The sequence below is a fragment of the Lactuca sativa genome, chromosome 8, assembly GCF_002870075.4.
Source record: "Lactuca sativa cultivar Salinas chromosome 8, Lsat_Salinas_v11, whole genome shotgun sequence".
In the NCBI taxonomy this organism is placed as follows: domain Eukaryota; kingdom Viridiplantae; phylum Streptophyta; class Magnoliopsida; order Asterales; family Asteraceae; genus Lactuca; species Lactuca sativa.
The window spans coordinates 22322828-22348298 of NC_056630.2; the positions used below are offsets into that span (position 1 = coordinate 22322828).

Here is a 25471-nt window from a genome sequence, read left to right on the forward strand (position 1 = left end):
TGATGCAGAACAGAAGGAAAAAGACGAAGAAGAGATGTTGACAAAGGGCAGAACACGAGGACGGTGAGGCGATCCCAATTTTTTCCATGGTTAGCCGAAGAACAGTTCCTCATGGGTTTGTTGATGAAGGACAGATCCACAGAGCGTCAACAACCTTTCCGCAGAGCCCCCTCTGCGGAAGTGTGCAACAAACCGTTTTTTTCCTGTCACCTCAATTCCTCGTTACTATTCACATTCCTCAGAATGTAAAAGGCTTCCGCAGAGCCCCATCTGCGGATCTCTTCGTCATTCTACAAAACTCAAAATTTCATGGTTAAAATGTTCAAATACCCCTTCCCTTTGGTCATTTGATAAAATTTCTCATAAATATATTTTATTTATATTTTTATAATACATGAGTTTTTTTAAATTGTTTATTTATGTAACCTATTAAAAATTTTATCATTTTATTTTTATTTGTATAAGTTGTCTATTTCATATTAGCTAAAATTCTCTTACGTTTATCGGAGTGGATACCCCGTACACTATATGGTATTGTGTTGACATTGTGGTTATGTGGTGAACACTAATACCATGGTCATCGCTTGACAACCTTGCATAAGACAATCTTATCCTTTTTATATAATGATTTTGCTAATCTCAACATGGTACACGATTTTGTTTAGATTATTAGCTAAACACATCCCTAAAAATACTATATTGTTTTTTCTGTAGTCTATCAGTCTATCTTAACAAGAACATTCATAATGATTGAGAGTTTTTTTTGTTTTGAAGTTTATAATGTAAAAACTTAAAATAAAAAAGTTTATTTTATTTTTATAATATAAGAGTTTTTTAAAATTGTTTATTTATGTAACTATTAACTTTATCATTTAATTTTATTTGTATAAGTTGTCTATTTCATATTAGTTGAAAGTCTCTTAAGTTGACTAGAGTGGGTATCATATACACTACAAGGTGTTGTGATACAATGACAATGTGGTTATGCAGTGAACACCAACACCAACCATTGTGCAGTGGTGTGGCGTCCATGCAACACCAACTAATTTCCCTGTAACTCTTTTCCTTCTTCATTCCAAACGCTATAAATGACTATTTTTTGAAAATTATTTTATTTTATATAAATTAACCACTATAAATATCATATTATCTAATACTGATTTCACACAAATACTACACTTTCTACTACTCATTTCATATAAAAACCACACTTTCTACTGCCATAATGAATCAAAATAGACCTCCTAGCAATCTCACCCCTGACCAAAACAAGTCGTGTGCAAGTGGTTCAATAAACACCGAGTGAAAATGTTCTCGTTTCCGTTCCGTCTAATTACCAACCACAACTTGATACCCCTATATTTTAGTACCCCAACAGTCATTATCAACAAATAACACAATATTACTCTATGTCACCCCTTAGCTCAACTTTATTCTATTTTTTCTCCTCTTTCTTAAAACGTTTCGGGAAGCTAATCCACGACGGAGCCAAACTTCGAAGTTATTCAAGAAACGCAACTTGAACCCGAACTCGAACCCGTTCGCATAACATCCAACCCCAAAGAGAATAGGAAAAAGAAAGCACTTGCTATAAGAGAAAAGGCAACCCCAAAACAATGCATACCAGAAGAAGAGTAAATATTAGCGGAATCATGGGTCGACGTTTTCGAGGCTCCCAAGATCCAAAATGTGAGCCGACTGGTCATTTTTAGCGACTCATTACTCAGCGGTTTCACAAGGATTTGGGTCGTGGGGAGTATCATACAAAGTACCACTGTACTACCAAGTTTTGTGAAATGAACAAGACGGTAACAAAGTTTAACGGCACGTACAACAACTTAATGAGTCAACAAAAAGCAGGGAAAGTGATACAAACATTTTAAAGATGACACTTGAAATATTTAAAATAGACAATAACCACTGGCGATTCAAATTTGTTGAAGTTTGTAAGTTTTTATCCGCTTCCACAAAATGAAATGAAGTTTATGGAAATGAAGAACAAGGTAGTTCAGATAGAACCAAAATATCCGAAACGAGTTACACAACTTCTCTGGATACTCGTTGCGAGTTTGATTTGAATCAAGATAATGAGCTTGAACTCGAAAAGATATTTTGTCCGATTGGTAGAGATAAGACAAAAAAGGGTTTTGTCTAACACATCAGGAGCCGATAAAAATGATGACATACGCAAGATGGCAAGTACCTTCGAAATATATAATTTGAATTTTGAATGTCGTTTGCAACTCTAAAAAGAGAAATTGGTCGTTAAAAGGAAAAACACGAGAGTACAAACAAAAAGCCCAAGAAAAAAAAACAAAAAAACATGATATGAAATTTTTAATATCACACATCGACCATCTTTCGAGAGACGAACTCGCAACGATATTGAGGGTAATAGAGGAAATTATGAAGAATATTTCAATTATACTTATTTTTTATTGTTTTCTAGGGATAATGACTTAAATGGGTAGCATATTTTTTATTTGTACATATTTAGTCACTGGATTTTTTTGTCTACATTTTTCGATTGAACTTGTTGAACTGTTCAAAAAACATCCTTATGACCTACTATCGGAGGTTTAGCCGAGGCTCCAGTCATCTTCTCCGTCGAGTCTCAGCCGTTTACGATTTTTCCGGTTAACTCAAGATTTTTGGTATATTTTCTCATTTTGTCACTTTCTTCTCCTTTCTCACGAACTCAAGAACTCCAAAACATACATCAAATATGTGATGAACACATACATACATAAACATCACATCGCTATTAATCAACTTCAACCTCCATTCATAGTGTTCTTAAGAAACTCTTAAACCATTTCTTGAGCAAAACTCAGTTTTTTGAAGAATAAGACCCCAGAAACTCTGGTTGTTTGAAGAATAAAACCCCATAAACGGTTTCTTGAGCAAAACGATTTCATCCATAGCAGATGTAGCAAGAACAATGCTAACTCTTATGCCAATTTGAGATGCGTTTTAAACAAGTATTTTATCAAGAAACTAGAGGTATCATTGTGTGAACATTCCAAAACTCAAGTTCGATGATGGAATCTTTCAAATATCACGACATAATTACTTGCCCATCAAATGCAAACTCTTACATATTATCTACCCAATCTTGTTGTTACACCATCGCCACATAGTTTATGTAACATTCTATTTTGCAGTTTAAATAAATAAGATTAAATAAAATAAATAAATAAATAAACCCCAGGATGAGAAGTATATTTCATATTATTTTATTGAAACCCTAAATCTATAATAGTTTATTAGTGTCAACCTTGGGAGTAAAATATAATAAATTCGGGAATTTATTGATTAAATGGTATCATTTGGACTTGTGTTGAATAGATTTTGGGAACCAAGGGCTAAAGGGTAAAATCCAGATTCAGTTTGTAAAGATTTTTTAGGGCAGGGGCTACATGGTAATTATTGGGATTTAAGTTGAAAAGATTTAGAGAAGGAGGGACAAAAAATGTCAATTTTTATACTGAGTTTGGGAGTAGGATACGGGAATTAAACCCGCTCCCCTTCACACCCTCTAGTCACGAGATACACTTCAACCCTAAACCTAAATGAGATTCAGCCGCCGCCGCCACCGTTCTTGGAGCCCCTCAGCCGCCGCTTGCATCACAAAATTCGATCGCCGCCGCTACATTGTCGTCGAACGTCGCCATCGTGACCCTTACTGTCGGAGACGTCGTGGGCAACCGGAGAACCGCCGAGGACCGGGGAAACACGTTGTGTTCTTCATATGTGGGTCGTGAGCCACCGAAAACTCTCAGTAAGATTAACTTCTCTCCTCTCATTCGTCCCTCTCTGAGTGTTTGACGTTAGATGTGTCGTTGCTGCCGCCGGTGGCCTTAGCCACAGTTTTCGTATTTTTCCGGCTACGTCAACCGCATGGGAGGTGGCTAGGTAGATGTATGTTCCCGGATATATGTTGTTTTCTGTGTTGGTGTTGTTGTATGACCCATATATAGCCGGAAAACCAAAAGGAAGGCCCGCCAACACCACTGTGAGGTGGTGGCTGCCACCGTTTTCTGCCGCCTGCCACCGTGTGGGTGGTTGTATGTGTGTCAATAGGTGCGTGTAAGTGTGTTTCCTCCTTGTTGAGATGTTGATTGGGTGTTTTGGGCCAGAGAAAACCATGGAAAACCCCCACCACCACCGTGAGGTGGTGGTTGTCGCCGTGAGCCATCGTTGACCACCATTGCCCGTGGTGGCAATGAGTGGTGTTCAACATAGTGAAACCCTAATCGACCCAATAGATTAATCTTGGACTTAGTTGGCTTGTGATTGGGTTGGAAACCCTATTTAGGGTTTAGAATACCCTACTTTTGGAAATGTTAGTTTAGGATTTGTCGGGACCCGCGTTCGGACTGTTAGATTGGAATTTTGAATTATGTCCGACTACATTGTATGAATGGCCTAGTACAGTGATGGACTTAATGGATTAAGTCCTATGGGTTAAGTAAGAACTCTTAACCCTTATTGTCATTTCATGTGAAAACCCTAATTATGATTGGGCTTCAAGTTGGGCCTTTCTTTTGGGCTTAAGTGTTTGGATTCTTGTTGGGCCATCTGAAAACAAGCGTATGGACTAAATTATTTGGATGGGCTTTAGGGTAAGGCCCATGTAAGGGGTTTGGGCCCAACTTGGAAAATTGGGCCATAATTGGGCCCTGGTTGATTATTTGACCTTAGGGCCTTCAGAGTATGAGTTTGGGCCTTGGTCTTGGACCAAGCTAGGTTAGGGGTAAAATGGTCCTTTTAACCCAAGTGTGAATTTATGGTTATGAATTGAAACCCAAATGGTTAATTGGGTTTTGTTTTGAGGATTGACAGTTCGGGGATTTGTCAGCCAGCAGCCAGAGAATTATCCGCGGGACTTCAGCAGTGCGAGGTGAGTTTCCTCCTGGTTTGAACGGGTCGAAGGCACCAATGATGGCCCATGTAGTTTGTATGTTCTTGATAGGAACAAAGAGTGTGGGCGGGGCCCGTATCTCATTATTACTTAAGTATAGATATAAGTCAGATTGTTGGATTGCTATACTTGTTGTATGTGTGATACATGTATGTGTTGTTAGGAATATAAGTGTGGGCGAGGCCCATATCTCATCATTAGTTGAGTGTGGACGAGGCCTGTATCTCATAGAGTGTGGGTGAGGCCCGTATTTCATAGAGCGTAGGTGAGGCTCGTATCTCATCATTAGTTAAGTGTGGGCGGGGCCCGTATCTCATAGTTCGTCGAGTGTGGGCGAGGCCCATATCTCATCATTAGCTGAGTGTGGGCGGGGCATGTATCTCATAGTTTTCCGAGTGTGGGTGGGGCCCTTATCTCCTAGACAGCAGAATGTGTGTGGGGCCCATATCTTCTAGTTAGCCGAGTGTGGGCGGGGCCCATATCTCCCTGAGTGTGGGAGGGGCTCGTATCTCCTAGTAGCATGATTATTTGTATGGTATGTGGTAGTTTGGGGAGACTCACTAAGCTTCGGGCTTATAGTTTTTAGTTTTGATTTCAAGTACTTCTAGTAGCAAGGGGAAGAGCTCGGGATGAATGCAGTGCACACACCATTTGTTTAGCCTGGGATGTTTTTACTCTAATATTTTGATATGAGTTTTGATGTGATACTCTGTTTTGGTACTACGACTTATGTTTTTGGATGAAACGATTTTGATAATTATGGTTCTTTAATAAATAAAAATGAAATTTTTGGTCATGATTTTTTGGATGTTTCAGTATCATTCTCTTTTAGTAGTTCTCAACTGACTAGTTGTTGTGAGATTGACCAAATCATACTTCGCTTATCCAAAATGTCTACCCTCAAGACCTTTTCTCTTTGCATTGGGTTAGGTAATGACCATAAGCTACTATCGTCATTCTTCATGTTACAACACTTAAAGCACCTAAAACTCCAAAACTCTATGTTTCAACCTCCATCCTCGTTTTATGGATTTAGTAGGCTGAAGAGCTTATACTTTCACAATGTCAGCATAAGTTCCAATGTTCTTCTATGTTTTATCTTCAATTTTCCTCTATTTAAGAGCTTCACATTGGTAAAATCACTAAAACCCAACAAAATTTACCATTTTAGAAAAACTTTGCTATATTAATATATACATACATATATTGTATTGTGATGTATATTGGAGATGAAAAACATCTTACTGGGTGTTGGAATTCTGATTTTGTTGAGTTATTTACGTGTTTACCAATGATTGAACATCTGTATATGAATTCTTCTCCGCTTAAGGTAACCCGTGTTGAACCAAATCTATATATCTCATACATGACAACTTAAAGGACAATTAGGTTTTGCTAATTCTTGTTTCTTGATTTTGGTTAAAGTGTTTTGCTTCAGGTGTCTTTCCATATAAGCTCCTTATTGCACATGTCCACCTCATAGTTCTTAATGTATCCGGACTATGCTTTGCAAAAGAAGTTGACTTACATTGTGCTCTTCTTTTGGTAACAAGCTCCTTGAATATAGAGAAAATTAAAATGGAGGTAAATTGTATGAAACCATGAATGCTAAATAAGATAATATGTTATATGAGTAAATGATTAATTAATTACGAAAGTAAATTGTTTTTAATAGACGTGTTATACATCAGAAGTTGTGTCGCAAAGTGCCATTAACCTTATTGACTTGGTGGACTACTGTAATGTTACATTGGATCATTTGTGTGAATTAGAGATAAGAAACATGGTCAACGTGAAGTCAAAAATGGATTTTATGAAGCTTATCTTAGGCAAGTCACCGATGCTAAAGAAAGTGGGAATAGTAATTGACAATTGGGTTGTTGTTAATGTTGAAGTAAAGATGTTAAGAGAGTTGCTTCAATATCAACGTGCGTCTACGAATGTAAAAATCATATCCAAATTAACGTCCATGATCATCATTTATGTTTGTCATGTTGGTTTGTTAGAACTTAGAAGTATGTTTCAAGATAAGTGCCAATTTTTTGTTATACTAGAGAGGCACTTGGTAAACAACCATCTTAGCTTTATGATGTTGGAATTGTTATCTTCTCAGTTGGAGTCGCTATCTTCACATTCTTATTGTTTAGATATATTTTATCTTTTTTTCAAATTAATCGTTATCTATAAATCATTATATAAACTATTGTAATTGGTTTTCTGGAAGTTGTGAGAATATACGATACTTTCATAAATTTTGTTAATTCACATGGTATTAAAGCAGGTCTGGAAACCCTAAGCCATGACAGGCCCTGCTGATGCGTCTTCGTCCAAGACGCCCATTGATATCACGTCTCCATTCTTCCTCACTCCTGCTGATCATCCAGGCCAAAATTTCGTTGGAGAAAATTTACTCCATGATGGAAGTTACAGTGATTGGCAAAACGAGATGATAAATGCATTGTCTGCCAAAAACAAGATGGGTTTTGTTGATGGCACAATGCTAATGCCAAAAGAAGATTCTGAGGAGCTGATGAATTGGAGGAGATGCAAAGCAAAGGTTCGAGGATGGTTGGTAAGCTCAATGGAAAAAGAGATTAAGAGAAGTGTCAAGTATGCAGCCACTGCACGCGATATTTAGGTGGATCTTGAAGAACGCTTTGGAAAAGAAAATGCCCCCAGAGCATATGAGCTGAGAAACCGTCACCACCATACGTCAAGGAGATATGTCTATATATGCATACTACACGAAGCTTAGGAGTGTATGGGATGAAATACAATCTATAAGTCCCACACCCTCCTATGTTTGTAAAGGTTGCAAATGCGACGTCAACAAAGAGTTCGTGAAGCTTCGAGAGAAAGAAAGATTATACGACTTCCTAATGGGACTAAATGATGAGTATAATGCTGTCAAGACACAAATTTTGAGTTCCACTCCGTTACCAGCTCTTAGTATTGCCTACCATCTGGTCAGCCATGATGAACAACAAAGAATTGTTGGGATGAATCGTCATGCTGGTGGTGATGCAACAGCCTTCCAAACCTATGGAAAAATTGGTCCGAAAAGAAAGGACATCTCGCAAAACTCTACCAAGAAAAGGAATGAAGATTGTTGGTGTACAAACTGTCAAAAATCTGGTCACACTATGGATGGTTGTTTTGAAATTATCGGCTATCCACAGTGGTGGAACCCAAAACAGACGAAATCTCAAGACAACAAACAAAAGACACCATCAAAGGCTACCACTACCATATCCGATAACAGTGTTGTACCAGGGATAACAAAGGCTGAATATGAAGTCCTTCTAAAACTATTGCGGACCAATCAAGTTGCAGAAAACAGCAAAAAGACTTCTCCTACCGCCAACATGACAGGTAAAATCACTAAGGCTAATAATTCTTGGATTATAGATTCTGGGGCTAGTGATCATGTTACACATTGGGAAAATTGGTTAGAAAATGTTAAAACCAAAAGTAATTATACATCCGTGACTATCCCTAATGGTGAGACATTGGAGGTTAAAAGGGTGGGTGATATACACTTGTCTAAAGGTTTTAGTCTTAAGGATGTTTTAAGTGTGCCAGATTTTAACTGCAATTTATTGTCGGTCAGCAAGATCACACGATATCTAAATTGCTCTTTAACCTTCCTTCCAGACAAATGTGTTGTACAGGACTTACCTTCGAAGAACCTGATTGGGATGGGTAAACAAAAGGATGGCCTATACTACCTTGAACCATTCAAACAAAACGAAGTGGTCATGGCAGTATGGACTAAAAGTGAAATATGACATAAGAGATTAGGACATGCTTCTGATGCAGTTCTTAAGAAGATCCAACATTTAGAAAATATAAACACTAATAGTCATTTTTGTGATTCGTGTATTCGTGCAAAACAAAGTAGATTACATTTTCCTATAAGCTTTGCTAAAACCTCTAGTTGTTTTGACTTAATTCTTGTTGATATTTGGGGTCGTTATAGACATGCTTCTATTGATGGTGCACATTATTTCTTGTCTATTGTCGATGACTTCAGTCGTGGTGTTTGGGTATATCTTATGAAAACTAAAACTGAAGCAGCATATTTTTTAGTCATGTTTTATAATATGGTGGAAACCCAATTTGGAAAACGGGTCAAACGGATCCGAACAGATAATGGATCTGAGTTTAGATCTCAACACATGTTGTACTTCTACATGAAACATGGAATCTTGCTTGAAACATCATGCCCATATACACCACATTAGAACGGAGTTGTCGAGAGAAAACATCGGCATCTTCTTGAAATGGCTAGAGCTCTCCGGTTTCAAGCTTCTCTTCCAATCGAGTTTTGGGGTGAGTGTGTTTCCATGGCAGCATAAGTCATAAATAAACTACCAACACCAGTTTTAATTAACAAAACTCCTCATGAAATATTGTTAGGAAAAGAACCTACTTACAGTTAATGTCGAGTTTTTGGGTGCTTAGCTTATGCCCATGACAGTGTTGGTAAAGCAGATAAGTTCCAAGAAAGAGGGAGAGCATGTATATTTCTTGGATATCCTAATGGAAAAAATGGGTACAAGCTATATGATTTGAAGAGTCATAGGATATATAACACACGAGATGTAACCTTCGTTGAAAAGATTTTCCCTTTTAGAGAAAATTACAATAATAATGCAAGTACTAACGATAAAACTTTTGTTGATGCCATGAATGGTGCAGAAGTTTTTGTTGAAAATTTTGTTCCACAGTTTCAAACTCGTGAAGAACCAAGGGAGAATAACAATGAGACCAACAACAATCGCTCTCAATCAGAATTAACACAAGATGATAGGGGCGAAGCTAACAATACTCCACCAATAAATGAACCACCAGCTGATCTTAACGAGGGATTACGACAAAGTACTCGTCACAGAACGATGTCAAAGCAGTTTGATGGGTTTGTTACTAATTTACCTCTTTCTCTCAATCCTACAACGAAGATACAGGTGGTTTCTAGAAAGCCCTTTCCTATCTCACAATACGTGAGCTATGAGAAGTTCTCCAAACCACACCATGCTTTTCTAACTTCCATATCAATGAACAACGAACCAAAGTATTTTTCAGAGGCAACGAAGGATCCTAGATGGAGAGAAGCGATGAAGAAGGAAATTGAGGCCTTGGAAGCAAACAACACTTGGGTCTTAACACATCTTCCAAAGGGAAGAAAGCTATTGATTCAAAATGGGTTTATAAAATTAAATATAAACCCAATGGAGAGATAGAAAGATTTAAAGCTCTCCTTGTGGCAAAAGGGTATACCCAGATTGAAAGTATTGATTTTCACGAGACTTTCGCTCCAGTGGAAAAACTTGTTATCGTAAGATGTGCCTTAGCCATTGCAACAAAGAAACAATGGAAAGTTCACCAACTTGATGTCAAAAATGCCTTTTTGCATGATGACTTAGAAGAAGAAATCTACATAAAGTTGCCACAGGGATTTTCCAAAAAGGAAGAAGATCATGTTTGTAAGTTACAAAAATCCATTTATGGTTTGAAACAAGCCTCAAGGAATTGGTATCAAAAATTTACCAAGGCTCTTATTGTAACACTCTAAAAATTCCAAAAAATCTAAACTTTTCAAAAACAACCCAATTTCATAAAGTTAATACAAAAAGGTTTTCAATACAATTATTTATCAGAGTCTCCCCATAACCATATCATAAAACATAATCATGAGGAGCGGTATGATCACGCCTTTGCCTTGCCACGGTCTCCTAAAGTACCTGAAACATTTAAACCACAACTGTAAGCCCGAAAGCTTAGTGAGATACCCCCAAAATACCAACCACATATACCATACACATAACATGTCATATCATAACAGAACACATAACAGTCATGCACTTCGGGTCTACTGTGTGACTGGTCCGCCGTACCGGGCCTTCAGTCCACCTGGTCCACCCTCCGAGTCTAGCCATATACATCGAGTCTACAGTGTGATTGGTCCGCCCGCACCGGGCCTTCAATCTACCTGGTCCACTCTCTGAGTCTACAGTATGACTGGTCCGCCCGCACCGGGCCTTCAGTCGGCCTGGTCCACTCTCCGAGCCTCGACACGTCTGGTCCACCCTCTTGGGGCCTACAGCCTATCCGGACCGCTCGCTGGGCCTTCGGGATAACCGGTCTGCCCTGGGTATGTTGGCCTACAGCACAAAGCAGGACCCGCCTCAACCTAACCCCAGTCCAACATCCATGTGCACATAAACATACAATCATATAACATTTCACATCCACTCAAACTGATCTAGCAGATCACATAACATAACATCATCCTAACCAGGATACCGACCTAACCGGTCACTAGCATAGCATCATCCTATATATTAGGACACCGACCTTAACCGGGTCTCTAACATATACCATCCTAACTACTAGGATGCAAACATAGCAAAGCAATAACATAACAACGATACCCGGATTACAATCTGATAAAGGGCCGGCCTTGGTGCCGTAGACCCTGTCGATATAGTGAGGATAACTCACCTCGCAACTGCTGACTAAACAGATAAGATCACGCTGCTCCAACTTCCGACACGAACTCCACCATTGATCAATACCAAAAGACTGAACTCAATAAATACCAATAATTATCAAAATACCCCTGGAAGTCAACCGGTCAACCCTTGGTCAAAGTCAACCTTCCTGACTGACTCTACTCGCCGAGTCAACCCGCTGACTCGTCGAGTCCCTATACTCAGAACTCCCAATCCGCGACTTAACTCGCCGAGTGGCCCCAAGACTCGCCGAGTCCAACAAACTCTGAGTCCTTTCCCACTCAACTCACCGAGTCGTCCCTCGACTCACCGATTTACAGCTCAACCCAAAAAGGTTAGGACTCCACGACCAAACTCGCTGAGTCCAAGAACAGACTCGCCGAGTCCAAGAACACATTCAACCTACTCGCCGAGTTGTTCTTCCAACTCGTCGAGTTCCTTCCCATCTTCATCCAACTCGCCGAGTTCACCCATGTGACTCGCCGAGTGCCTCTAGTTCTTAATCCATACAGTGGCTTTCCAAGCCATGCAGGGGCTCCAATCCATAGATCTACTCTCCTACAAGCCACCCATCACGTAAAGTGGCAAACTTTACGTGAATCCAAAGAGATCTAAGTCATACACACTCTTAGGCTAGGGTTTGGGACAAGAAAGCTTCACCCACAACTCAAGAACATGGACTTTATGATCTTCTGGACCATCTCAAGTCCAGATCTGAGGTAGCAACCTCAGATCCAACCTCCAAACCCGAAATAACTCTAGAAATGCCCCAAAAATTCAAGCAACAAAGGATCAAGGAGCTTAAGCAATAGATTATTACCTCAAAAGAAAGCTCCAACTGAAGAATGAACCAAAGCTCTACAAAGCCCCTTGCTCCAATCTTCTTGCTCTTCAATTTCCTTCCAAGATTCCCTCCTCCAAGGCTCTAATCTCTCACCAAGGAAAGCTCACAAGAATCTAGGGTTTCTGGAACTCAAAGGGAAGGTAAAGAGGCTGGGGAAGAGGTGTTATGTTCTTTATATAGGGCACAACTCCCGAGATTAAGGTTTTCTCCATACAGCACCAACTTGCCGAGTCCACCTATGCGACTCGCCGAGTTGGTGACTTAACATGCGACCCAAAACGCGACTCGATTCGCCGAGTCCCCCTATTGACTCGCCGATTCGACCTTCTTATTTAAACTTTAGCCCTCCAACTATACTTCTGAATTTTCGGGATGTTACACTTATCAGTGATGGTTTTCAACAATCAAAGGCTGATCATTCCATGTTTGTTTTCAGATATGGAATGTTACGTGTCATTGCTCTCATATATGTTGATGATGTCCTTCTTATGGGGAATGATGCTCATAAGATTAATCAAGTGAAAATTAACTTGCAAAGTCAGTTCAGTATAAAAGATTTGGGCCCACTCAAGTATTTCTTGGGAATTGAGGTTGCTAGGTGTTCAAAGGGTTTTGTGATCAGCCAAAGAAAATACACTTTAGACATTCTTGAGGATTGTCACATTCAAGATTGTCGACCTAGTGATTTTCCCATGGAACAAAATCTTAGACTGATGAAAGAGGATGAAACTCCAGAGGTTGACGAATCAAAGTATAGAAGGTTGGTTGGTCGTTTACTCTATCTTACGATTACTAGGCCTGATATTGCTTTCAGTGTTAATCAACTGAGTCAGTATATAAGCAAACCTAGACAGTCCCACATGGATGTTGCTTTTAGAATTCTTCGGTATTTGAAGACCACTGCAGGACAAGGGTTATTTCTTTCGTCAGAGAGAGACATGACTCTTACTGCCTATTGTGATGCCAGTTGGCTTAGTTGTCATTCCACTAGAAGGTCGTGTACGGGTTATTTCGTTGATATTGGGGGTTCTCCTGTCTCATGGAGAACGAAAAAGCAAAGTGTGGTAGCTAGGTCGTCCGCTGAAGCTGAGTACAGAGCCATGGCGAGCACTGTTTGTGAGATTATATGGCTACGTTGGCTCTTGTGTGATCTGGGTGCCAAGCAGAGTGATGCAACTGTGTTGATGTGCGACAATAATGCTGCTCGACATATTGCAGCCAACCCACTCTATCATGAACGTACGAAGCATGTTGAAATGGACTGCTATTTTGTTCGGGAACGAGTTATGAGTGGAGAAATCAAGATCGTTGCGATAAAGACGGAAGAACAACCAGCTGATATCTTTACCAAAGCTCTTGGAGCAAAACAATTTCATTACTTACGTGGCAAGTTGGGTGTTTGCAATCTGCACAGTCCAACTTGAGAGGGAGTGTTGGAGTCGTTATCTTCTCAGTTGGAGTCGCTATCTTCACATTCTTATTGTTTAGATATATGTTTATCTTTTTTTCAAATTAATCGTTATCTTTAAATAATTACTATGATCGATAATATATATATATATATATATATATATATATATATATATATATATATATATATATATATATATATATATATATATATATATATATATATATATATATATATATATAAACTATTGTAATTGGTTTTCTAGAAGTTGTGAGAATATACAATACTTTCATAAATTTTGTTAATTCACATATGAAGTTGATGTTTTTTGATACCATACATGGTGAATTTTGTAAAACTGATGTTGTTGTCTGCGATGTTAAAATTGAAAGGAGTAAATGGTTAATGGAAAAGAGAATTCGAACATACGAGTTATATTGAAAAATCATGCTTAAAAGAACGTAGCATTGAGGTTTTAAGTTTAGGCCAAAAAAGATTTATGTTTTAATTAGTGTAGGTTGACTTGTAAGATTATAAAAAAGATTTATGTTTTAATTAGTGTAGGTTGACTTGTAAGATTATAATGGATACTAGCTGCATGTAATTGAAATTTTAAGAGAAACAATTAAAAACAATGTGTGGATACTAGATGCATGTAATTGAAATTTTAAGAGAAACAATTAAAAACAATGTGTGTGTGGCTGCTGGGATTCGAGCCCAGGTCTCCACGGCCACAACGTGGAATTCTTACCACTAAACTACAGCCACATTGATGTTTTAGATTGTAACCAATACATTATTAACCTGTTTTAGACATAATCCACTTCTTTCACCTCCATTCATATATTCTTCATCTCCTACCTTTGAAAACCTTCCACAGAAATTCCTAACCCTAAAAACAATTTTAACAATGGTGTCTTTCTAAATCAATGATTAGAAAGATTTGACTTAGATTTTTATGGGGACAGGTTACAAGCTCGCAAAGGAGAGAATATTGTTAAAATTGATAAATAATATGAAACTGTTTGTTAGATTGTAAAAGTAAAATGTTCATTTAGTTTATTCAAACGATTTATTCAGTTTTAAAATTAAACAAAACATTTTATCCATATATATTATTTGTTTAGTCACTTTATTTGTAAAATACTTAATTGAATGAAAAAAAAACGTATATCTATGTAGAAAATTTGAAATTTTCACTAGAATTAAAATATACAAATAGAAAGATTTATAACAAAATTTAGTTTATAAGAAAATATAACATCGTATAAGAAAAAACTTGGAAATTAGGCGGAAGTGCAACAAACGTGGACTTGATCACGATTTCACGATTGCGTGCTCGTTGAGAAATGTATGATGACTCCTTGACGTGGCAGGTAAATCCATAATTTACATTTACAAAATTAGAGCCAATCACATGTGTCGACATACCACCAATTAACCCTATCACCAACTCATCTCGTCGTTTATTACCACTGGCCCCACTTTCTATCTTTAATCAACGTCTCTCCTTACACCCCTTCAGTGGATCAGCACGTAGCCAAAAAATCTCAGTCGAACTCGGATCTGCATAAGGATATTGCAAATGCATGTGTATATAAAGGTCGACGAACATCTCACGATTTAGTAAAAAATCCCGGCATTTCTTTGTATAATTGTCAAGGTAACTTCACAATTTTTAAACTCGTAAACGAATTTTAACTTCAATTTTGTTTATTAGTTATTATTGATCAGATTCAGATCTGTAAACTGTTAGGTGAGAATGATGATGCTTGATGCTTCAACAGTTCGTTACAACTTAGCTTTCATTGATCTGTTTTGCGTAATTTTGAAGATTCATCGTCTAGTTGGTAGCATAATTTAATAATGTTGATTTGAACTCTTTGATCGGCTATTTAATTGGAAGTTGTAGCATTTTGAAATTGAGCTCACGGTTGAAGCAAGAGTTAGGGTTTTAGTTCAAATTTTAAGAGCATTTAGGTAATCTGAATTGGAGATTGGATCTTCCATAGATCGTTATTTAGTTAGGATGATACTCTGTTGAGATTTTCATAATTTGGAAGGGTTTGATATGAGACGTGTGCTAATGGTTTCTGTTTTTGTTAGATACTGTGAAGAAGTGATCCGAAGAAGATGGCTACACAGGGTACTACTGGAGCAAACAATGTTACTAGCCGACCGCCTCCAAATCCATCTCCTCTCCGTACTGCAAAGTTTTTCCAGGTATAGTGTTGATGTAGCTTGAATTTTTTTGAATGATCTCTCGCTAATTTCCTTCATCTTTATCTGTTCAACTGGTTTTAAGTTGGATCTATATATGTTATTTGCTGCTGTTTTTTTTGTGATACACATATAATTCGATTATAAGATTAATCTTGTCTGACATTGATAGGCCAACATGAGGATATTGGTCACTGGAGGAGCTGGTTTCATTGGCTCTCATCTTGTGGACAGATTGATGCAAAACGAAAAGAACGAGGTACACAGTTTTTAAAAGTATTTAAATGGAATTCAATGTTGCTTTGTCACTTAAGAGATGAATTTGAGGTCTGAGAGGATCTACATTGTAACACCATACCTTTGTTTTAAAGCTTCTTTTTTATTTTTCTTAGGTGGTGGTTGTAGATAATTACTTCACAGGTTCAAAGGACAACCTTAAACAATGGTTTGGTCACCCAAGATTTGAGCTTATTCGTCATGGTAAGCTGTCTTTGAATTCATTGATTAGTGGTATATCATTTTGTTGGATGTTGTTAGGGTATTTGTCTTTGCCTTACTTATATATCTTTCGGGTTGCAGATGTCACGGAGCCATTGTTGATTGAGGTCGATCAAATATATCATCTTGCTTGTCCCGCTTCCCCAATTTTCTACAAACATAATCCTGTCAAGGTATCTTTTTTTCAGTCAAGACCCAATTCATATTACTGAATGAATAATGATTTTTCATCTTTGCTTAATCGTGTTCTCAAACAGACAATCAAGACAAATGTGATTGGAACTTTGAACATGTTGGGACTTGCCAAGCGAGTTGGAGCAAGGTTTGAAATTCTCATTCTCTTGATGTTGTGACTTCCCAATATATTCAATACTTAATTGATTGTTCTTCTTTTACCTACAGAATTTTGTTGACTTCAACTTCAGAGGTTTATGGAGACCCTTTAGTCCACCCTCAAGATGAAAGCTATTGGGGAAACGTCAACCCTATCGGTAAATTTACAGCATTTCCCCTTTTCTTAATTGGATTCAAAAGGTCATGAAATGATGACATGGATGTTGTGTGGTTTGTATTAAAGGGGTTAGGAGTTGTTATGATGAAGGAAAGCGGGTAGCTGAGACATTGATGTTTGACTATCATAGGCAACATGGAATAGGTGAATATAATGTCTCACTTGTTTCTTATACTTGAACACATTTGATACGTTTTTGTAAAATAAAAGTTATCTGATTCATATTTTATATTTCGTGTAACAGAAATAAGAATTGCTAGGATCTTCAACACATATGGACCTAGAATGAACATTGATGATGGACGTGTTGTCAGCAATTTCATAGCTCAAGCAATCCGGTAACTTGTTTTTATGATACTAAATTGACGGCCTGTATCTGAGTAAATGACCATTTTACCCTAAGTCTTAGGAATTATTTATTGTGGTGTAATGCAGCAATGAACCCTTAACTGTTCAAGCGCCAGGAACTCAAACACGAAGCTTTTGTTATGTCTCTGACATGGTAAGTGGAAACCCACAGTTTTTTATAAACATTTACATTTGGCCCTTTTATTTTATTTAATTTTCTTCCTTTGTTTCCTTTTAAAATTAGGTTGATGGTCTTATTCGGCTCATGGAAGGAAACAATACGGGCCCAATCAACCTTGGAAATCCCGGTGAATTCACCATGCTTGAGCTTGCAGAAAATGTGAAAGAGGTTAGTTTGGTAATTTTACACAAGAAAAACAATGTGAAACCATGATAACTAAGAAAATTTCCATTTTTGGTCCCTGAGTATATTAGCTGTTTTTTTCCTTCCAAAAAGTTTTCTCTTGCAATTTTAACCTTCATCTGAGGTTTTAATAACGTTTTTGGTTTTTGTTCCAAGTAGAATGCAAGAATAAATTACATTTTTCGTCCCTTAATATAGCTGTAAATTACATTTTTAGTCCCTTAATATAGCTGATTTAATTCTTAAATGTTGATCCTTATTTGAAAATTTTGTAACGTTTTTTTTTCAATGTTCCAAGTAAATGGCTATATTTTTGGGACAAAAATTGAAAAAAAAAAATCAATTATACTCAGGGGACCAAAAACAGTCATTTTACTTGGATGGTGACCAAAAATGTCACAATAGCCTCATATAAGGACTAAAATTGCGAGAGAACTTTTTGGGGCCAAAATTGCTAAAATGTATATACTCTAGTCATTATTAATTTGTAATGAATAAAAATTGTGAAATGTAGCTTATAAACCCGGAAGTGAAGATTATACATGTGGAAAACACGCCTGATGATCCACGACAAAGGAAGCCGGTGATTAGTAAGGCAAAAGAGGTGTTGGGTTGGGAGCCAACGATTACATTGCGTGAGGGACTTCCACGTATGGAGGAAGATTTTAGGAAGAGGCTTGGAATCCTGAGAAATGAATGAGACAGATTATACGTGTTACGTGTATCATGTTAATTTCTGATTTTATAAGAGACGTTTGTGCGATATATCTTGTTTGTATGTGTGGTGTAATTTTTTTTTTTTTTTTTCATATAACACGTTTCTCTTTTGGGAGGGAAATCGGTGGCTCTTTAGCTTATTTCAGCTTTCACAGTTTTCATCAACTATACCATATCAATACTCTCTCCATAAACATATCATCAACTATTTTATACATTAAATGTCCTAATTATTTATAATTATTTTTTATTCCGTAAATTATTAAAATTAATAATTTATAACAATTAAATATTCTATAATATGCTCTCAAACGAACGATGATTAATTGTGTACCTGAGTAGTTAGTTGAAATGAATCAAGGTATGTCGAGATGACATATTTGTTTTCTTATTAATTTGTATGTCTATGTTTTAAAGTATTTCAAATTTATATTATTTTCTTTGTATTAAATTGTTTTTAAAATATTGATGTTATATAGATAATATAAATTAAATGTTTTCTACCAAACTAGTTTAAAAAAAATGAAATTTGCATGAAATTTGTAAAAATGAAAGTTTGAGGGGAAAGCGGCATAAATAAACGCATACTTGTTAGGGAAAAATAATAATAATAATAATTGAAAGCAGGGGACTCAAACCTTGGTCGAATACTGATATCATGAAAAAGTTAATAGAAGGTTTCAAACTAGGGCGTTGGAAACCGAATATTTTAAAAATTAAATCGAACCCAAATTGATTTGAAACCAAAACATATTCAAATTTGTTTTTTGGTTTGGTCCAAAATCAAACCGAATTGTGAATTTGATTTTTGGTTTGAGTTTCGGTTTCATGAAATTTAAACCGAAGAACCAAAAAATTGAATTTCATAAATTAATTAACTAAAAAATGTATTTTATATTTTATATGCTATTAATAAAAATAATAATTATAGAATAAAAATCATTTAACCATTTATTATTTGGATCTTTTTGTCCGCAACTTTAAATTTTCACTTTAAAAACATTGTAATTTATGGTTGGAAAATTACAACACTAATTTTTTTAAGTAAATATTCGGTTTCCTTGGTTTTCAAAGCGAACCAAACCGAATTAGAATTTGATTTTCGGTTTGGTTCGGTTTCGAAATGGACCAAAAAAAAATTCAAACCGAGAAAAACTGAAGAACCTATAAAACGAACTCATTCTCACCCATATTTCGAACCCTCTTATTGCATAATGGGAATCAACAAAGAACATAACTATTGCTAAGACAATGCTTAAATTTTATTCATTTTTTGTCGATACGTGTATATAAATATTACAAACGTTATCGTTCATTGATGTGATACTAGTAAATCCAAAGTTACCAAATCTTAGTTATATAATATTTTTATATATACACAAAAAAACACAACTTAATTTCTTAAGATTACTAATTAAAATATAACATTTTTATTGGCTATTGTATGTTTAGTTTTTATTTTTTAGAACCACAAATAATTATTATTTTTTTCTCATTAGGATTGAACCCAAGGCTTCCTACTTAGTAGTTAGTTCGTAATTTACATTTCCATGTTAACCAAATGGACTAGCTACAACTTAGGGGTGTTTTGTTTAGCTTTTGAATGGCCAAAAGTCCTTTTAAAAAAAAATTATAAGCAAAAGATGTTTGACAAAACACTTTTAAAAGCTACTTTTGGATTTTGCAAAAAAGGATTTTAAAAGTCTTTTGCGAAATATCTTTTGCCTATGATCTTTTTTTAAAAGAACTTTTCGTCATTCAAAAGCTAAGCCAGACCCCTAAGTTGTAGTTAGTCCATTTGGTTAACATGGAAATGGAAGCTATGAACTAACAACTAAGTAGGAAAGCCTAGGTTCAATCCTAATGAGATAAAAATAATAATTATAAGTTTTAGAGATGGACCACCAATGTTATCGAGTTACGACTTTCCATGAAATGTATCAAATAAATTATAAGTTTTAGAGATGGACCATCACAGATTCTACTGAATAGTTACGTTGCTAACCATAATAAGATATATTGACTTTAATCGTTTAGAAAACAGATTGGCTTTAACGGATTAGAAAAGAGTTTCATTCAAAGAGACAATGAACACGAATCCAATTTGTAAATCAATACTTAAACATTCCAAATCGATTCGTCAAATCAGAAAAGATTTCCATTCAATTACACTTTCCCAAACAACAAAACATTGATAACATGTAACCAAATTGTGCCAAAAATCGATATGATTCATTACAACAATTTAAGCAAAATATTCACTACCCACTTCTTAGATCTATTAACCTCCGAATCCATACAAAGTTCTTCCCTGCCTCTTCAAAGCATACACAACATCCATGGCTGTCACAGTCTTCCTACGAGCGTGCTCAGTGTAGGTGACAGCATCACGAATAACATTCTCCAAAAAGATCTTCAAAACACCTCTTGTCTCTTCATAGATCAGACCGCTGATCCTCTTCACTCCTCCTCTCCTGGCCAGTCTCCTGATCGCTGGCTTCGTGATTCCCTGGATGTTATCCCTGAGAACTTTCCGATGACGCTTTGCTCCTCCCTTTCCCAACCCTTTTCCACCCTTTCCACGGCCAGACATTGTCAAGAGTAAAAAAGTTCTTGAATTTCAAGTTTCTTGAGGAAGAGAAAGGAGGGTGAATGATGATTTAAGCAGAGTTGTGTGGTAGGGTTTATAAAGGACTTGATGATGGAATTGGGGGATTTTGAATTTTGAGCGGAACATGTGTTTTCGCGGTTTGTCAAAAAGTTCGACGGCCGATAGATGTTTAAACGGATCTGAGACGTCGATTGAGTTGAATCGATGGTCGTATAATTCTGAAGTGGTGGATCGATGACGTGGAATGTAATGCTGGAGGCATCTTTTTAAGGAAATTCCAATCGACCCCTGTAGAAAAGACATATATTACCTAACCCCCTGCCAAATTCAAAAAATTGAGAGAAACGCCCCAAAGTAATTATATGTTTTCAAAGTTATGAAAGATTTACTAATTTTAACTAATTTAGGTCAACATTTTATGATTTGTTTAGTTAACTAAACCAACTTAAGGCTTAAGTTTAGTAACTTGAATGATATTGATTGAAATAGAAACAATATTGTTAACTTAAACCACAAATATAAATTTGTTTTGTTTTTTTAAATTATATTAACATTCATGCTTGTTATAACAAATAGTTGTTTTTTACTTATCTCTAAAACTTGAATTATATTAGTGTTTATGTACAATTCTAGTTCCTTTATGTGACAAATCTTTGTACTAGACTAAAAAGATGTTAAGCAAGTCTCCACATAAACATTATAACACACACTCATAAGTAAAGATAACATTTATGTGATTTACTTTGTTGCTTTTGATCAACAATAGTTTTAACTGTTTAATTATACATTTTGTTGTTGTTAATCAACAACTTGAAATATTTATCAAGTGTATAATTTTACTAAATTTTACAACTTGAAATATTTTGTTCAGATTTTAGGTGTTAGGGTCTTCTTATATAGCTTAGGATTACAACCATGCAACCCCTAATGACTCTTCATATTTCTTAGTATTTTGGGCTAAACCTTTATGGACTTTCATATAGGTTTAGTCCAACTCTAATCAACATGACTCATGAGCCCAAATAAGAAGTCTTACCGATTTACTTAATCAATCCCTATAGCTTTAATTAGTTTTTTTATCACTAAATTAATAACAAATTAATTATTGATCAATACTAATTAAATAATGTGATTCCTCAATTAATATATTATACTTATAGTATATTAATAAACCATAATAATTTCTTCTTCAAGTATCCATCCTATCCAATTGTTCCAGAGTCTTACAACCCTAATGGGCCATGCTATTATCGGGTCAAGTACATACCAATTATAGTTATGAGCTTAAACACCTAATCCAACAGTTCAATATGACAATTAGATATGGTCTTTAGCCAAGCCTTGGTGCCATGCATGGACTTTAGGTCATATATTCCCTTTTTGACCCATTTTGGGTTCAAGACATGCATTGGACATACATATATATAAAGCACCAACCTTTGGGACTTTTTTTAGGCTAGAATCTCTTCTGGAAAGGTTGGATTCCACATCTCAATGATTTTGTGCTTAACGGTTAAGCCTTTGAGCTTTCAAGTCTTGTGGAGGGGTTTTTGAGCATTTGGAGTAGACCCAAAGGATAAAGTTGGAAACTTTATCCTTTTAGACACATTTGGAGTCTATATCTGAGCCTTAGAGTCCCTGTAATCGAAGAATCAAATGTATGTGTTAAGTTGGGGAAAACTTGGCGAGTTGGCTAGGGTTTCCCTAACTTTTTTAGTATTGTAGAACTCGACGACCTCAAGAGGTGCACTTGACGAGTTGGGTCAACATGGACTGTTGACCTTGACCGTTGACTTTGAATTTGACAATGGTTGACCAAGTTTGACTTTTCAAGGCATTGTGGGTATTTCGGGTTTTTGATGGGTTGGGTCATAATGGTTGTAGGCATTGACTCCGAAGCTGGGATTTGGAGTCAGACCTTATCAGTTTTGCACTACTTGTGATGTGAGTTTTCCTCGGTGTACTTACGGGTGGAAGACACCAAGGCAAGCCCTTTGGATTGTTATCCAGATTATCGTATGATTGAGTACAGTAATGATCTGTTAGATATGAATCCTGGTGGATAGGATGATGATATGCTTATTTATCTATATGATATGTGCCTGTCTGTTGATTGATTATGTGTTTATGAGTCATGTATATGTCGACATGTGTGTGGTTGGGTTGAGGCGGTCCTGCTTTGTGCTAAAGGCCAACAGACCCAGGGCGGCCCGGATAGACTGAAGGCCTGTGAGGCGGGCCAGTCAGGCCAAAGGCCCAGAGAACGGTCTAGACAGGCTGAAGGCCCGGTGTGGCGGTCCAGACATGTTGAAGGTTCTGTTTGCGTGATGTTGTGTGAAAGTTATGATTATGTGTTGTGGCGGTACTTTAGGGAAGACTTTGGGCTTATAATTTTTCATTATGTTTTGGGTACCTCGAATGATTGCGGGAGAACGAAGGCTTAATCATGCACATCCTCGTGTTTCGTGTTATGATTTATGGGAAATCTCTAAATGTGAAACTTATTTTGAAAACAAATTGTAATGAATGATGGTTTTGTGGTTATTTAAAAAGTTTAAAATTTGAACAAATAAAATTCGAATGTTAGATAGCCTTGACGAGAAAAATATGTTCATTTTGGAGAATAGTAAGGTTCAACGTAGGGTTACAGTAAAAGCTCCCACCATTACGGTAAACCCTATTGTTAGTACGGTGAAAATTGTCTAAAAAATTATTGTTTTTCACCTTTATGTTCCGAAACAGTCCAAAAACCTTTTAAACATATATATTTATCGAATTAAATATTAGGAAAAGGTTAGAACCCTTGTAGGGATATTTTGGTCATTTATTGACTTATGTCCATGTTGTATAGGTGATGTTTGAGAGTGTTACTTTAAAGAAATTAACTAGAAGATGACTAACTTTAAAGAAAGGAAATCCAACACCTACACCACTTATGAAATTCACCTGCACCACCAACGAAGAACCCAAGCAAGTGGTGAACCACTGGATACATCAACATCAATATCATATTTTAGTGGGATGGGACGACAAAGACAGTCGAGGCTACCCGGGAGCAATACACATACTTTAAAGTACGTTTTCCTGAGTTTTGAACCAACAACACTTACGTCTAAAAAATCAAGGACATGCTTGTTGCAAAGGGAGAGGCAGTTGATACAACCCACAAACCATCACGTGCCTAACCACCAAGAGTAGAACCAACGCACAAAAAGACCACAAGACCCAAGAGAATGACAAGGTTCCTTGAACACTACAAGGACTGAAGCATCATAACCACCATTGACTAGTTCTGGTTGACCAAGTATCTTTTTAGTTAATTTCCAATAAATTTGTTGTTATAATGTAGGACCACATCTACTTCAGCATGCATGCACTTCCTTATTTTTAGTTTTTCTTTCTCTTATAAAATCTAAGCATTCATGTGTTAAAAACATATGCAGGAAGTTATCCCAAATCCTTACTGAGTTATTCTTTCCTGTACCGGAGACTTGCCTTCTATAACTAGGTTGTACGAATTATGTTATTGGCGTTGATCTAAAAAAAAAGTTATGATGATGAACATAATTTTTAGATCAACGAGTTTGTTAATAAAATGAATGAGTTTAGATTTGAGGTATTTTACTCTAAGCTTACTTGTCAAACCTTGTTCCGTTTTTTTTGGTTTTAGTCCCACTTGCCGTCATAGTTCTACCTTAGGCCATCTTCAACGCATTGAACTCAAATGAGTTCAATGGATTGCCACATATACATTCCACTTACAATACAATTTTACCTATTAAACTCTACACTCCATTAAACCCAATACAATTTAATGGATTGCCACATCATTTATATGTGTGTGAGAGGAGAGAGAGTGTGGAGTTCAATGGGGATTGAACTCCCCATTCTATTGAGTGCCATGTCATTAACCTACAATGGGGATTTTGAGTTTAATGAGATTAAACTCCCCATTAAACTACCATTGAAGATGGCCTTAGGCTTATTCCATCCGTCCTAAAAAATATTGTATTGTTCTATTTTGTCTGGTAGTACAAAAACTAACAGTTTTATGACTTTATCCATATCCCCTAATCTAATAAATAAAACTAATTTTTCCAGGTGGCATTCTATTAACCCTCCAAATCGATTTTTCCCGCGCCTATCATCTAAGTGAATTTCCCAAATTGCCCTGCTTGTATTACATATTGTATTCGGTTACCATATTCTCCCTTATATTTTTAGAATGCATACCAATCGATGCAGCAAGAAATCAAAAAAATCTTCTCCAAATTTAAATTGGATCTATGTTTGGATCTCAACCGAAGCTCCTATTTTATGCTTATAATTTTCATCACTTCTCATTCCCATCATCCGCAACTCACCAAATCAACTGGAATTTATGGTCCCCGTTACTTAGTTAAGGTTACTACTCGACCTTACCCTCGAACCATATTGCCCCTCCTTAATGTCCCTCTCTGCTTTCTTGTTATGCATGTTTATGTTCAGTCATGTGTTTTTTCTTTTTT

The 25471-nt window shown here is 36.5% G+C and overlaps 2 protein-coding genes, 1 non-coding gene and 1 pseudogene across 4 annotated transcripts; 2 read left to right on the forward strand and 2 right to left on the reverse strand.

Moving 5' to 3' along the window:
* The first annotated feature begins 1885 nt into the window (after positions 1 to 1885).
* On the forward strand, positions 1886 to 6993 carry LOC111898125 (uncharacterized; annotated as a pseudogene).
* Positions 6994 to 14390: 7397 nt separating this feature from the next.
* On the reverse strand, positions 14391 to 14462 carry TRNAH-GUG (transfer RNA histidin (anticodon GUG)). The gene has a single exon. It is a non-coding gene; the product is annotated as a tRNA-His (tRNA).
* A 743-nt stretch (positions 14463 to 15205) lies between these two features.
* LOC111898105 (UDP-glucuronic acid decarboxylase 6) lies at positions 15206 to 18517 on the forward strand. 2 transcript variants are annotated; one of them, XM_023894030.3, is made up of 13 exons: positions 15340 to 15357; positions 15451 to 15674; positions 15801 to 15917; positions 16087 to 16173; positions 16307 to 16394; positions 16494 to 16585; positions 16670 to 16734; positions 16815 to 16903; positions 16990 to 17067; positions 17168 to 17261; positions 17359 to 17425; positions 17516 to 17620; positions 18150 to 18517. In XM_023894030.3, exons 3-13 carry the CDS (start codon positions 15828 to 15830, stop codon positions 18333 to 18335), a joined length of 1041 nt encoding a protein of 346 aa, XP_023749798.1. In that variant the 5' UTR covers positions 15340 to 15357; positions 15451 to 15674; positions 15801 to 15827; the 3' UTR covers positions 18336 to 18517. The 2 variants fall into 2 exon arrangements, with proteins under 2 accessions (XP_023749797.1, XP_023749798.1); XM_023894029.3 differs by lacking the exon at positions 15451 to 15674 and having other exon boundaries at positions 15206 to 15357.
* A 1971-nt stretch (positions 18518 to 20488) lies between these two features.
* LOC111898107 (histone H4) lies at positions 20489 to 21011 on the reverse strand. Its single transcript, XM_023894032.3, has one exon. It carries the CDS (start codon positions 20943 to 20945, stop codon positions 20634 to 20636), a length of 312 nt encoding a protein of 103 aa, XP_023749800.1. The 5' UTR covers positions 20946 to 21011; the 3' UTR covers positions 20489 to 20633.
* Between the last annotated feature and the right edge of the window lie 4460 nt (positions 21012 to 25471).